We start from the raw sequence: 16,071 nt of genomic DNA on the forward strand, positions 1-16,071 counted from the left end.
CTGTGTGGGGACATAGCTGTTCTCTCTTTAGAGAGAGAGAAAAAAAATGGGTGGGTTATTTACAGCCCCACACCACGTATATTTTTGCACAGCCTAATTTGAGGCAATGACCAACACAGCCTGTGACTGTACCAAGATTCTCCCCACTAAAATTTCATCCTTCTGCTACCTCTTTTCAGTTCTGCCATGAGTGAGGATGCCCAGGGTAGGAGGCATGTATTTACTAAGACTGCTTTGGGAAGGATTGGAATATAAATCTCTAGGAAAGCCCAGAGCACACCACTCCCAGAACTAGAAACAGGAGTGCAACAGAGTGAGTGACAGCAATGGTAGGAAACTTTGGGAATCCTGTCTGACAGAGCAAAATGCTAAGTGCCTGTAGGTAAAAGACAAATTCCTTTAGACTACCCTGGAAGCACCAGAGAACACAAGTGGAAAGGATGATCAAAGGTAGAGCTTTTTGGAGGGAGATTCCAATCTGGCAGTTCAAGTGGAGGGTGGTGAAGAATAACAAAACCCAGCTACTCCTAACTGTGAATAGAGGCACAATGGATGACATGCAGGCCACCAGATTTAGGGATTTAAAGTGGACTCATGTGTGCCCATGAGCAAAAAGAAAAAAAAGTTCAGATTTTTGGGAAGTTTTTTAGCAGACAAGTTGTTCCTAAAATTTCAGTCTCGGAGGAAGATAATTTTCCCCTAATGTTAAAAGCTGACATCCTGATGGATAATTCTTCATATAAAGGTAATCCTTCTACATTTTGGACAAACACTTAGCTTACCCGAAGATTAGGAGTGTTATGATTTAAAAAGGGGGAAGCAGTGGATTCCTTAAAGGACCCTGTAGACTTGGCAAACCATTCTTCTTTCCACTTCTCCTTTCAATAGAAACCTTTATATTTAAAGATAAATGTGGCTTTTAAGTCTCAGGAGCTTGTAGGAGGTGTGAGGGACAGCCCGTGTTGACCTTTTGCAGACTGAGGCAGTCCTTTGTGGTCAGTGTTTCAAGTCTTGAACCTGGCATGATGAAGTACATGGTGCATCTGCAGAGATTGTGCCTCACATGGTGTGTAAAGCACCCCCTTTAAGGTAGAATCATAGACTCATAGAATGGTTCATGTTGGAAGGAACCTCAAAGATCATCTAGTTCCAACCCCCCTGCCATGGGCTAGGAACATTAGAAACCTCTTAAGATTCACAGCCATGAGGAAGTAGTGGTTATACAGTCATTAGTGGCTGGGCTTTCCTGGACTGTTACCATAGACATGGAAATTTCTTGTTACTTTCTCTGATTCCCTCTGTACTTAAGTTCTGTTCTTTAAGATGTGGCACTTCTTGCATTAAAAGTTAGTCTGAAACAGCTCCAAATATGAGTCAGGTCCAATAAGAGAAGTGCAGAAATTTTATCTGTGGCAGGAGAAGGATCTTTCAGCAGATGTTCCCACCACCACTGTCCTTCTCTAGCAGCTGCTACAGTTGTGTTAGGGGCAGAGGAAATGACCCTGCAGTAACTGCTAGGGGAATTTCTTAAGTACATGGGGGCATTTCATGTTTCCTCTCAAAGGCGCTACTTTTCACAGTACAAGAGAAAGTTAGGGTACTGCATGAGGATCACCCAGGATTCTTCTCATTGACTGACCAGGCTGATTTTTGGAGGATCACATCTTACTTCCGCCCTACTTCTGTGAGTTAGGGTGAAGGACCTCAGTGGTGGGAAAGTGAAAGGACCTGGATTCTGGATCTGTGCACAGCCATATGAAAGAAAGGGATTGGCAGCAAAGAGAACCCCAGCAAAATGAGGCCAACTAATCATGGTGGCCATTAAATTTTTGACCGCTGTTTTAATTATCCAACTTTGCGATGTCTTTTTTTAAAGGAATACTGCATCTTTAAGGGTCCCTTCCCTCTAGATGCACATGGTTGTCTTAGTAGCTGAGGCCACTGTCCCTTTCTTTTTCTTTTCCTTTCTTTCTGACTTTCCTTTCACCCCCTCTTTCAGTGCTTCTCTTCTTCTGTATCTGGGTTGCTGCAGCTCCGTAGTTCACTTGCTTCAGTATTGTAGGGAATGCACATGTCTGCGCTTCTGGGTCTATTGTGTCCTGGGATTGTTCATTTTTTTTAAACCTCATTTCCCTCTTCCTTTTCCCTATTGTGAATTTGCTTTCCATTCTCTTTGTTAAACTCTTCAGTGCCTTCCCTGTTGGGAAAATGACTTGAAAGAAAAATTAATCAACCTTCTTGCACCCATTCTATTTACATTTTAATATTATGCATGTGTGAATATGGGTGTATTTTCTGTATAAATATACACACACGCTCCAATATGGGTATCAATTTACTCTTCTCAGTTACATCACTGTAGATAGATTTGTACAGATACAATTGAGGACAGCATTTGTCCCTGAATATATACTTACATATGTATTTGTATATATATGAATTAGATCTTACCCAAATTTGCACTCCAGGGTGAAATGCAAATGGAGTGTCACTCAAACTCATGAAAAACAACTTAGGTGTAATGCTTCTTTCCACTTCTCTATCAATGCGTAGCACAACAGTTTTTTTTCTTTCTGTTCTATGTTTTAATTTTAACTTTTCTCAAAACTGCCTTGCGTTGCCCAGCCCAGCATTTGCAATGTTGATGTAACTGAAAGCATGGCTAGTTGCACTGAGCAGTAAACTGTGAAATCTACTGGGCATATATTAAATTTGGCATTTCTGTTGGCAACCGTCTTGTGGAGAATGGATTTTCCTCACCCAGCCAGAGGTAGCTCTGGCAGCTTGGGAGCCTGTTACTGAAAATGGAGAGAATGGGAGAGAGAAAGAGACAGAGAGGAAAAAAAAAAGAGCTGCATCCAACCTGAAAATAATTTGGCTTAATAACTCACCAGATTTTTTTTTTTATTTCTAATCTAATCTTTGTTAACGTGAAAAGATGGTGACACTTTCGTGAGTTTGTTTGTCTGCACCCCTGAAAACTTAATAACCTGGCTATTCTTTTTGATTATTGAATGCTTTGGTTAGTAGCAAAAAATTAAGAATACTAAAATTTTTGATTGTCACTAGGCTTCAAAGTCAACATGCCAGAGATTCATTTTGCTTTTAGAGCTGCTGTTTCAGACTCTTTTCAGCACAGCATTGATTTATTCTCCATTCACATTTGAAAGATTTTCTTTGCAACCTTTAAGACCCAGAGACTGAATTTATTTTAAATGAAAAATGAGATCCTGGAGCACAAGATGGCATCCACAGAGATAAGTGCCGGGTTGCTGAGCTGGTATGTTCTAGCTGATCTGAATTCCTGACTATAAGACCATCATGACTAATAAGCCAGTATCAAAGCAGATTCACAGCTTGAGCTACAATCTTGTACCCTGGGCTCCCAAGCTGGCTCAGAAATGCATGCTTTAATAACCAATACGTTTCACAGTTCATTCGTGGCAAAAAAAAAAAAAAGTACTTCTTACCAGGCCAGCTTGGGGGACAGAGGGACTGGGGACAAAAAGAACAATTTCCTTGATAACACTCTGATATAACTGTGCCTTATGTAAGAGGCAGAAAAGAAATGCAGCATGAAGTATGAACCCCATTGCTCTGCTGACTGCTTTAATTGGGATTTGGCTGGGAATTTTTTTTTGCAGCCTTAGTATGTCCCTCTCCATATTCCCCAGTGCCAAAGTTGGATGTGTCTGCAATGTTGTGAGCACAACAAAAGTTATTTTTCTGGTAAATGAAACTGTCCCCCTAGTGTTCCTGGTCTCTGAAGACATAGGCACAGGTGGCAATAACTATGACCGTTCAGTTCTCCAAACAGTATTTCACTCTGCTTTTCCTACTCTTCTCTCCACCTGCCTCCACATTCCTCTCTCTTTCTTTCTCTCTCTCCCTCCCTCTCTTTTCATTTTCCCTTTCCGAGGATGGCGAGTGCTGATCCGTTGGGGTAAGCTCTAGTTTTGGATTATTCCTGTTGCGGGACCTGTTGTATCTTGTAGAGAAACTTTTCATTTGCACTTTACAAATACAATGCAGGCTGATACAGTTCTGTGAATGAGACAGGGAGTGAGAGAGAGAGAGAGAGAGAGAGATGTGGGAAGAAGCATTTTTGGTGCTTTTGTGTGCTTTTATGTTGGAGTCACACTCCGTATAATTTACTTTTGGGTTCTTTTTTGTTCTCTTGTTTGTCGCTCTGTTTCAATGTCTGTGGGCACAGAGAACTATCCTCAGACGCTGTGCAGGTGCCAAGACACCCTCTGGGAATTAAACCCCCTTCTCTGTTTAGCACTTTTTGTATCTGTTTGGTACTCTCCAGTTAATTTTTATACTAATTTATCCTTTTTACTTTTTCTTTTTTCTTTCTTTTTTTTTTTTTTTTTAAGATGAAGCTGACCCCCATCCGTGTTATTCAAAAAATGCTGGGTATTCCCTCTCTTTTTAGTATATGTTTTCTTAAGAGTTGAACAGATGGCCCTAGAGACAGATATATCTTCAAAGCCCTTTATTTTCAATAAAGAGGATATAGGTACAACTAGGAATGCAGTCACGCTTCAAATTAAAGTTCCATTTATAAATCCTTAACAGAAGGAGAATATTTTATTAATAAATGATTTAATAAAAATATTGTAATAGATCGCTACAGACTACAGCAAAAGCTTATTTGAGAGGGTACATATTGAGAAAGCTAATTAACACGCATAACATTTACTTCTCATGTTTGTGGCATACTTTACTATTTATTAATTCTTTCTAAACCATTTATAAATGGAACATTAGTATAATTGACTAATTAAGGAAGGTGGTGCTGCTTAACATCACCCTCTGTGTGCGCTGAAAGGAAGAAGAGGTGCGTGACCAACACCCGCGGTCCTTTCTCTGTACTATTTGTAAGACTTCATCTTACAAGCGGTTATTACCATGAGTAGACCTTCTGACTTAAGCATAAGTACTCCCATTAAGAGGTGTTACAGTTAGTATTACTTGCACAGTTGGGGCTGTAGGACTGTGGCGCACCGAAGGTATTCTATTCATAGTCCCTAGATTGGGGAGCAAGGAAACACAATTTGTATCTTTTAGACACCCAGTATTAATAGTGATGGAATGCTGTAACTCACAATGCCTGACTGCTCACCTGTTGCATACTAACTCTGGCCATTTTCCGGGGTCTTGTACCCTGAAATACAGTTTTGAAATTTTTGGTTTTATCTGAATGAGCAAGCAAAGAGGAGTATCAAATTCCACCCAATTTATGCTTGAAGTAAATAGCAGGTTGGCTGGATATTTGGGGAATGACTTTCAAAACTACACATGGAATCAAACCAAATGAAAATTTCCAAGCCATTTCACCCAGGGACACAAACCTGATGCATTTAGTGCACGCTGCATGTATGCTGCAGGCTGCCCTTGGAAGCATGGCTCCAGCTTGACCAGCTAAGAGGCTGTACTCAGCATCCTGGTAAAACTGTGCTATGAAAGCAAGTTCTGCAGGGACTTCAACAAGGTACCAACCTCCTCCTGGATTGTAAGAAAAATTTCTGTGAGATGGTTATTCAAAGAAGAAACAAATGTCAAATCTGACCCAAATGTTTAATGCTGGCTGTGTACTGGCAGGTGCGCTGTTTAAAGCACTTCAGAATTCATCTGAGTGCTCTGTGGAGGTGCTCTGTACATGTGCCATATGTGTAGTATGGCTACTAGGTCAGCTGTGTTTTTGCTTTTTGTATTTCTGCCTGCACCTCAGCAGTGTGAGGCTTTGACCCTTCACCTCTTACAGCTCTGGAGGAATTCTGCAGTTCTCTGAAAACAGCAGAAACAACTTCACCTTGGATTCCAGCTTCTCGATTTCACCTGTAAGAGACCACTGGTCTAATACGAATTGGGCCTCACATGGTTTCCCCTTTGACAACAGCTGTCTAAAATGAGAAAAAAAATTACTTTAAAACAAAGGACATTTTAACTTTGATACTTGGAAGTATCAGATTGAATAAGCTATAAAATCATTACACCTACAAATTACAGCCTGTAAACATACATTTTATTTCAGTCCTTGGCCTCTCTCTTTCATAGCTCAGAAGACTCCAGTTTATTGTCAGTCTGTGAGATGGGAGGAATAACCTGCAGTGGTCTCAGTGCCCGCCTTATGTTTAGATTTCTGTCTACATCTTCCCCCTCCTAAATTTTGGGTGTAGCTACCTTATGTGTTTTGGGTTTTTTCTTAATCGCTCCCTCTAGGCTTGGGAAATGACAGTGTCACTTTGGAAGGGGCTAAGGAATTCTTCCTGTGTCTCTAAATCTGTCAGTTGTGTTTGAGGGAATGCTCTTTATCTGAGCAACTGCATTAACAATGAGTCACACGCAACGTTCATAGTTTTCTAGATTGTTGCATTTTGTATTAAGTTATTGGAATAATTATAGATTTAATGCCTCCAGTGACATTTAATGCCTGTAGAGACTCTTAGGAGGTTACTCACTAATAGATATTTTTCACTAAATAAACTTAGATCATAGCCACAGAGATAAAATGATGTCCTATTTTTCTCACATAAGATCATCCAGGGTCTGACATACTAATGTGCTGCCTGTGGGGCCTCATAGTTTCATTTTCTTGTGAGAGGGATAAAAATTTGAATTCTTTGTTCTTTCATTACAGCATTTCAGCATAATGCAGCATTTTCATTACTTTTGGCCCTGTCCCAGTTCTGTCCACCTGACTCTGAGATACAGGAGCAGTGGGTGGGTTTCGTTGTGGGTTTTGCTTAAACTGAATTCTAGCATTTCCCAGCTAAGACAGTCTGGATGGGAAGGACAAATCTGTCATTTTTGCTTGTTGGCATTTCTGTACTGGAGCACAGAACCTGCCACTGTACTGAGTTTTTATAGCTGGCTTGGGAACTATATCCCATTTGTAAAGGTAAATTGTGGGAGATTTATTAAATTGAAGAAGATGCAAGGAAGATCTAAGGAAGATCTCCTCAGTCTGGATGTCATACCCCATACCAGCACTCTCTTATAAAGGGGAAAAGTTTTGAAATTGTACAGGTCTCTTTTCACCCCAACTCTTGAAATTAACCCAGGAATCTTTAAACTCTTTCCACTGCTCCTATATACAATTTCCAGCATGGACAAACTAAAACTTGCTATAGGGCCTACTTCACTTCTTACCTATTTTGCATGTAAGTCAGCAGCAGAAATAAAGCTTATTTGGTAGCAATTATGTGGATACTGAATGCATTTCCAGGAGGATTTCACTCTAACTCTTTCTTCTGTCCCCTACCTCAGGCTCCTAGGCTGGATGAAAACACAGTACACAGCAACTCTTTTTCAAATATTGCTTCCAATAAGGAACTGGGATTTGGGAGGTGGGGCCTACCATGGTTTGCCCTCCATGCATGTGATCATTTCTGTAAAAAAATAGGAGGCAATGGGGTTGGGAGGGGAGAATTCAGGATTGTTGGAAACACACCATTGCAAAGAGGAAATAGCAGATTGGAACTTTTAATCCAGTGTCCTGGAATTCAGGTGAGTGTCAGAGGCCTTTCCCACCACAGTTTGTGGGAACAGCTCCTAGTGGAAGCTTGACTCTTAAGTAGGTGTTTAACTGTATCTCTAGGTGCCTAAATGGCTTCCACACTTGTCCAAAATAATCTGTATGCTCCTTTTGTAATTTATGGTTTAGAAGAAGCTTTTCCCGATGACTCATACGTGGAAGACTTTAACTAAATGGGCTTCCCATACGCATGACACATCTGTGAAGCACTAAGCTACTTCAGTTATAGGAGGGGCACATAAAACAGCCTTTCAAAAGTGGAGCAGACAGTTCTCCCCTTAAAATTACTTTGCATAAACCTTTATGAGTGCCCCAGATCTTGCTGGTACAAATTTAGGTTTAATCTAGTGTAAAAGAATGCCAAGAGTGAGCTTCTAGTTTTTAACTGCTGTACTATCATAGGCAGGCTGCAGCAGGGTACAAGGGAAAGCGTATATGGGGAGTTTCTGTATGGAGGAGCACCCCAGATTTTCATGGTACAAATTTAGACTTAATCTGGCAAAAAAGCATGCTGAGACTGGGCTTCTGAGTTTCAGCTACTTAACAGTGATGGACAAACTGCAGGGAGATACAAAGAAAACCATCAGCAAGTCATTTCTGCAGAGTATACAGAAGGAACAGGGCCTGCCATTGTGGTCAGTTGTAGCTCGCTCTTTCCTTGGAAATATTTCCTTTTTGCAGTTCACATATTTTTTTTAATAATTATAGTACTCAAATTTATGTAGTAATATATGTCTGCGAGACCATTATAGAAACTTTTTTTTTGTATTCTTCTTCTATAACAGTAGAAGAGAATAAACTGAGACAGTTTAAGGTCTAAATTTGTTTTATATTCTCTTACATATAAGCTGAAATTGACTATCTGATGTATATCAATTTTGAATATATATATGTGTACATGCACATATGTATACACATACACTCAGGCACTCTGTTTTCCAAGCATCTCCAAGATTTCACCTTTTCATGTTTGTTACATGAAGGCAAGTAATTGCTTTCATGGCTCTTACTCTAGGTGAAAAATTGGTAGATTTTCTGTATTGACTCATTGCATGGTGGTTGTTGAACAGCTAGGTTCTTAGCCAAGTCCTTTCCTAGAAGATGTTTCCGTCTTCAAGACAACTTTCTATTTGAAAAGAATAGGAAGCAGCTCAGGCTTGCTCATTTACTGTCACACCGAGGGGTTTGTTTTATTCTGCTGGGCAGCCCTTCTCCTGGAAATTTATGCTGCTGGATTGTTTGTGCATTTGGCCTATTTGGTTTAACACAGCACATTTGTACATTCCATTGTCTACACCTCACGTTTTTCATAGGTGGCCTTTGCTGGAGAGCGTAAGAGCATTACAGTATAGGTGGCCTTGTCAGCAAAGAGAACGATGGTTTATTCTCCCTTGACTAGCCTCCTCTTGAGGGCACCTGGGTTGTTATCTTCATATTATTAAAGTCATCAACAACAGCAGAACTCATTATCTGTAGAGAAAACCTGTCTTGTTTAATGCAACAGCAGGAAATCTTACTGAAGAGCAGAGACGTGGAAACCATCAGTGAGAAGCTAGAAAGGGTTAAGCCAATCTGAGCTTTGGCTTCAGCAGGAACTCATCACATAGGAAGTGATTGCGTGCCTGGGTCATGGAGACTTGTTTTTTTCCTCGCTTTGTGCCTTGTACACACAGTGCTTTTCCATGTTGCTCATGACAGAGAACATCTCGTTCTGTGTCCACCAGCACTGCGCAGAAGAGCATGCACCAGCATGAATGTTTTTACAGTCCTTTTTGAATTCAGCAACTCAGCTTGCACAGGTCAGATACAGTAGCTTCCATGTTCTTGATGACCAGAAAAGGAGAAAGCAGCTCCTTTAATGAAAAGGGATTACCATATCTTTTCTGAGCAACAGCATTTCTTTGTTCTGAGGGCGGGACAACTGAAAAATGTGACAGTAGTGAAAGGAAAGAGTCATGTGCTTTTCCAGTGACAGCCTCCCTCCTCCTCCTCACTTCATGCCTGTGCCTGTAGTGGCTGGTGTGCAGGGTTATTACTTGTCCAAGTTTTCTGAGGGCTATTTTCCTTACTGTGTCCATTCAGGTCTCGGTCAATCAGTGGAGCATCATCTGGGCTCTCCACCAGTCCTCTCAGCAGTCCAAGGGTAAGTGGTGATGCTTCAAGATCTGTTGGTCCAATTCACTCACACATGCTTGATGCTTTTCGACATCTGTTGCTGCAGAGCTGTGGCTCTTAGCTGGGATGTTTTGTTTTTCTTTGGCAGCTTGTAAATTTTCATGGGTGGTGAGGGAAATGTTATTTACAAATGAAGGAGAGGATTTCTCACACATGTTCCTTGCACTGTCAGCAGGGATCTCTCTGTGCCCCTGCCCTTTTTCAGTCTCGTAAGCACATACAATAACATTGCTATGACAAACCACTGCCATATCCAGCTGAGGTCTGTATATGGTGTGGTTTCAGACCAAATATCAGGAGCCATTTCACAGCTGCCTTCAATCATGTCACAGTAGAGCACCAAACCTTGCCGGGTACAACCAGCTTGATTCTGTTTGTCTCATCTGTTAGAAAGTCAGAGAAAATAAATTATACAAATTTGAGGGCTAGCAAATTTAAAAGAAGAGTAGGAAGTTGACTAATTAACGTGAGAGAAGAATGCTTAAACCCCCTATAAATTCATAAATAAGGTACATTCACATGCCCTTAACCAATATATAGTCAACTAAATACTGATACTCAGCTAGTACAAAACGTGCTTGATTGTACATCTCTTGCAAAGTTATTACAGTTTCTAAGTGCAACCACAGAGGCCTCCCTTGCCTTGGTAACTTCTTTAGGGATAAGAATGAGTATTTCTAGTGTCCAACAAGGTCAGCTTAGTCACTTTAATATTGCAATCCTTACTAAAGTCTAGACCTCATCAAGAAGGCTGTAGGGCTGTGCTAGTCCATGTTACCTAACTGTGTGGCGTGGAGTCTTCAGATGATCTCTACATACTTCTCGTGGGAAGATTCCATCCCCCATTAGAAATGTATATATTCCATGTGTTAGGGGTATGCATACACCTATGGATTTACGCTTAGGTATGTGAAGGTAACATCACTATTGAAAATGCTTATAATTGTAATTCCCTAGTAACATTGTGTGTAATTCTTATGCATGAAGACACACTGGTGCAACCAGGTGGCATTTTTAGCAGATTATAGTGATATTAAGGCAGGTCAAATTTGAGGCTTAAATGCAAACTTTGGAATAAAAACTGTGTTTTAAAATGTCCTTACCTATGCTTCTATTGGTACCTTAGGTTATTGAAAGAGAACACACTTTAAAAAGCAAATACCTATTTCACTATATGCAATGCTTAGGTTTTATATCTGTGAGGGACTGAGTTAGAGAGAAGCTAGAGTTCTTAAATCTCACAAGATCTTGCTAATGATGTTCCCTCTTGTACCAACTGAAATACAGACCTAATTTGATTATTTATTTAAAATGCAGTAATTAGGGGTGCCACTTCAGATTCTTAATGACTTAAGTGGGAGCTGAATTTGACTTTATTTCTTCCAAATTTGCTTCTCAAACCATCACACATGTAAGATACACAAACTGCAAGGAAGCATTTGCAGTCAGCAGTCTTTGAGCTTTATTGGTCATTTGCAAATGTTTAATAGATACTGACACTGACTTCCATAAATTATCCACTTTCCTCATCTTTTCCCATTTCTTTCTCATAGATGATCAGAATTTACCAACATGGCTGACTTTAGTTAACTTTACAATCCTAATAATAATATAAATGCTTAGATGTAGAGACTTTCTTCTCAGTTTAGTGGCAATTGCAAAACTTCGATGCAAAAAATTTTAGGAGTTAAGCCTTAAATACATCTCTGCATTTTTAAATTATGTCAACATTGTGCTAATCCATCAAACCCAGAAAGCAAACACCAGTGACTGTGCTTACCTGGGACTGAAATTTGAGGCATGTTTACATGTACATGTTGTGCCTGGACAGTGCTTTGTTACAGCTTTTAGTTGTTAAGAATGGATAATAATAATGATGATGATGATGATGACAATTTATGATAGGTAATGATTTATAGAAATCAGAATCTGAGTGCAGACCAGATCTAACAATCTTGAGTAGTGATTTCTGCTTTTACAATTCTATCAGTACTTGTAATCTAAGGTGTTAACGGCAATGTTTTATAAGGACATTTGTTTTGTTTTAAATGTGATTTTTAGCTTGCTAATATCCCTTTAAAAGGCTTCTGTCCTCCCAAGTCTGTGTATTGCTGTCTCCTGTTGACATATGAATGGTTTCCCCAAATGCCTCTAACATGTGTAAATGTTCTTGGTTGGGAAAAAAAATTCATAATCCCATTTTGAAAACTCAGTGATGGATTATGAACTTTGGTTGTCTTTTTCTTTTTATGCTGTGTCTTACAAAACAATGGCTCACCCCACCCCCTCCATAGAATTGGGACTTAATGGCAAATATTGCTGATACTGCTGTGACTTTATGACACAAATTCTGATTATCAAGCCATCCTTTGATGCAGTGAGGGATGTTGCAGAAAAAGCATAAAGTCTGATGGGAAGTGTCATCTCTTCCCAGATAAACAAATTTGCCAGGCCTCTCTGGTGGTGTTGCTGTAGCTGTTTACAAATCAAACACCAACCTCAGTTCATCTTTTTCTCATGGTGGTGTGTGTGCTCTGAAGCCTCCAAGTGAATGCTGAGCAGTTTAACCTCCTAGTCCAGGGGAGGAGGGTGGATGTCCACATGGCATCACTCTCCCTTTTCTCCCTCTTTCGGCAATGGGTGGCTGGAGCCAGGGTGTGCATTAGCCAGAGTCAGGGGTAAAGAGGAAGGAACGAGGTTCTGACTGGTGTGTGCAGTAACGTGTATGTATCGCCTACCACTCCGTATGTATCACACACCTGTTTTGAGTTTCATCTCTCTGCTGGGTTTGCATATGGACACTTGGAGCTGAAAAAGGTGGTCCCATTCTTGGCACATCTCAATTTGTCTGTGGCTTGAGTGGTTCTTCTTCTCCTTCCTCACCTCCCTACAGCATTGTGCTTCTCTCACTGCAGGGCAATCAGAACAATCCCAGAGAGATAGCATTTCTCTCTTTTCTTGGTTACTTTCTTTCATTTGTATTTTTTGGTGGTTTTTCTTTTTGTTGTTGTTGTTTTGGTTTTGTTTTTTTTTTTCTTTACTTTTCCTTTGTTTTCTTTCTGTGGTTTTCCTTTGCTGACACGTGGTTGGTTAATATGATGAAGCCTGTTATGACACTGTTGTTCTTGCTGCTGCCGCTGCTGCTGTTGTTGATTATGCTGTGTTCCCAGCTAACTGCATGTCTTTTTTTTTGTTTTTTTGTTTGTTTGTTTGTTTTTGTTTCTTTGCAAAATCCCTCCCTCCCACTACCCCTTCACCTCCATCTCTTGTGTGTCCTCGTGACATGGTGCATCTTTGTGACTTGGATGGATTTTATTCTGACCTTCCTTTCTCTGCTCGCCCGCTCTATGTGTATTTCACTGTTTTTGATGTGCATGGACACTCTGCGTCTGTCTCGTAGCCTATCAGAAAGTTCTTCATCCCCCCTCAGACCTCCGACCTCCCTTTCTCTCCCCGACCCCAAGTCTCCTTGGACCCTGATGCTTGTAGGAACGCCTCCAGGCCTGGACATGTACTCCAACCAAAGCCAGCACTTCAGCCCAACCCAAAGACGCAGACTTTGCCATCCAAGAGCAAATTGGCCGAAAAACCACTCCAGTCTACTAAATCCAACCCACTCCCTGCCAGCAATACCAGCGCCCCCTCTTCCCAGAACACCCCTGTGCAGAATGCTCAGGGCCGCTCACCTGCTGCCGGCTTTAACCCACAGCTGGCTGTTCCCAAAGTGCAGACCAACCCTATGTCTCCTGTTAGATTGCTCCCTTCTAGTACTGACCCAAGCACCAAATCTATCCCCATCATACAGGTCACCCCTCACCCCTCTCCAAGGGGAAGTCCCCTCCCTACCCCTAAGGGGACACCTGTCCATACGCCAAAGGAGAGCCCAGCAGGCACACCCAACCCAACACCACCATCCAGCCCCAGCATTGGAGGAATGCCATGGAGGACACGGCTCAATTCAATCAAGAATAGTTTCCTGGGGTCTCCTCGCTTCCATCGCCGGAAATTGCAAGGTAAGTACTCACCCAAACCTACAGGGTGGTTCTGACTTTGGGCAGACATTCAGCAACAAGTCGTTACCTCTCTGTGGCTCTGCAGATTTAATGTACTGAGGGCTGAATATTGGTATTGAAAATGAGAGTGATAGCATCAGCCAGTCCTTACCCAAGGCACATGTGAGCAGGCTCTGTCATGCCACTGCACCTGCTCCAACAGCATCTCCTAAGCCCTCTTCACACTCTAGAAGGACAGCTCTTACTATGCCTGTTGTGGCTCTTAGACCATGAGGAATTTTTCTCTTCTGCTTTTCCACTTGTGCTGTCAGTGTACCTAGACATCGACCATTTCCCCTGTGGCTGCACTCCACCGCCTCTCTGTAGCCACGGGCTGAGACTTCTGCTGAAAAAAGATAGCCAGTGGCAACAGGCTGAATTTGTCTTTCTGAAGCACAGCTTGTTTGATCTTGGTTAATGCTTTTCTTACCTCCTTTGGTAATTGGTGTAAAAATCTCCTTAATACAAACAGTAGGTTCATATCTGCTGGCCTGCTTCAGTTTTCAGAGTCTCTAGAGTGTTGAGAGGTGCAAAACTTTCTTGTTCAATCTCCAGGTGGTTTTTTGTATCCAGGCAAAGGGCACCCAAAGTCACATGCAATATCCTCAGGTGTCATCAGCAGCTATGGTTTAAAAGGGTACTGGGATGTGATCCCATGGGAAAGGAGGATTATGGCTGTGTAAGAGTTAAGTTTTAAATTGTGATGGTCAGGGACATTGTCCTGAGATGTCCAGAGAACTGTGGAGAATTGCAGCAGTGAATAGCTGCATCTGACTGGACTGTGAAACAATTGTAGAGCAATCACATCATCATGGAGTTTAGGTCTGAACCAGAAACAACTGAAGCCAGTGCAAGATTACATGGTTTAGTGAAGGGTAGGGTGAGCCTTGAAAGGCAACACTTTATTTGATACAGTGATCTAGAGACATATGACCAATGTTCAGGTGTTAGAACTAGTCTGCAGTGACTGGGCAAATGCAAGAGTGTGTAATGCCAAAATTGTTTCACTGGTGTACAAGCAGAAGACAGAAGGTATACTGAATCATCAACTTCTTTTCTCCCTCCCTCTCTTCGGCTGTGCGTGCATGGGCAGTACCTACACCAGAGGAGATGTCTAATTTAACCCCGGAATCATCCCCAGAGTAAGTAACTTGCCAGAACACTACTTTTTTCCCATCGTATACCAATGTCATTTCCTTGCCTGAATGTCTTAGGGTGGCATTTTCCTGAACTGGATCAGTATCTGACCGTAACATGTTACCCTGTGAGTGGGATAAATATGTGAAATGGTTCTTCTGCTAAGGAGCCAGGATAACATTCATGCCTCAGTAATGGCAATGAGGTCAGCAGATGATGAAACAGTCCCCCAGTAACCACCTCTTTTTAGAATTATAAAATCATAGAATAGTTTGGGTTGGAACAGACCTTTAAAAGTCAGCTAGTCCAAACCCCTGCAACAAATACAGACATCTTCATTTTGATCAGGTTGCTCAAAGTCCCGTCCAACCTGACCTTGAATGTTTCCAGGGATTGGGGCATCTACAACCTCTCTGGGCAACCTCTTCCAGTGCTTCACCACCCTCAACACAAAAACTTTCTTCCTTATATATAGTCTGAATCTCTGCTTTTTTAGTTTAAAGCCATTACCCCTCTCCTATCACAACAAGCCCTGTTAAAATGTTTGTCCCCATCTTCCTTGTAGACCCCCTTTAAGTATCAAAAGGCTGCAATAAGGTCTCACAAAAGTCTTCTGTACTCCAGGCTGAACAACCCCAACTGTCTCAGCCTGTCTTCACAGGAGAGGTGCTCCAGCCCTCTGATCATCTTTGTGGCCCTCCTCTGGACCTGCTCCAACATGTGCCTTTCATGTGCTGAGGGCTTCAGAGCTGGACACAGTACTCCAGGTGGGGTCTTACCAGAGTGGAGCAGAGGAGCAGAATCACCTCCCTCAAACTGCTGGCCAGAATTCTTTTGATGCACCCCAGTATATTGTTGACCTTCTGGGCTGTGAGCACACATTGATGGCTCATGTCCGGCTTTCCAACCACCAGTACCACCAGGTCCACAAGGATGCACTCAATCCCTCCATTCCCCAGCCTGTATTGATACCAGAGATTGCTCTGACCCAGGTGCAGGACCTTACTCTTGACTTTGTTGAAACTCGTGAGGTTCACATTGGCCCACTTCTCAGCTTCCACATAGCTTGCTGAATTTACTAGGTTTATAACATGTTCCTTCTTTTTCATTTGGTTGTCAAGCAGATCACTGTTGGGGACTGGAGAGGATAATCAATGGTTTAAA

General features: G+C 41.7%; 1 protein-coding gene across 2 annotated transcripts in view; it reads left to right on the forward strand.

Annotated features, from left to right (window-relative positions):
• The window catches only part of BRSK2 (BR serine/threonine kinase 2), a 310,775-nt gene that overhangs the window by 267,516 nt on the left and 27,188 nt on the right, over positions 1–16,071 (forward strand). For both annotated transcript variants that reach the window (XM_084263965.1, XM_084263966.1), the window contains exons 13-15: positions 9,626–9,686; positions 13,524–13,731; positions 14,864–14,912. In XM_084263965.1, coding sequence (XP_084120091.1) covers positions 9,626–9,686; positions 13,524–13,731; positions 14,864–14,912 — 318 coding nt within the window. The remainder of the gene's footprint in view (positions 1–9,625; positions 9,687–13,523; positions 13,732–14,863; positions 14,913–16,071) is intronic.

This window comes from Gallinula chloropus, assembly GCF_964237585.1.
Source record: "Gallinula chloropus genome assembly, chromosome: 4".
Lineage (NCBI taxonomy): Eukaryota > Metazoa > Chordata > Aves > Gruiformes > Rallidae > Gallinula > Gallinula chloropus.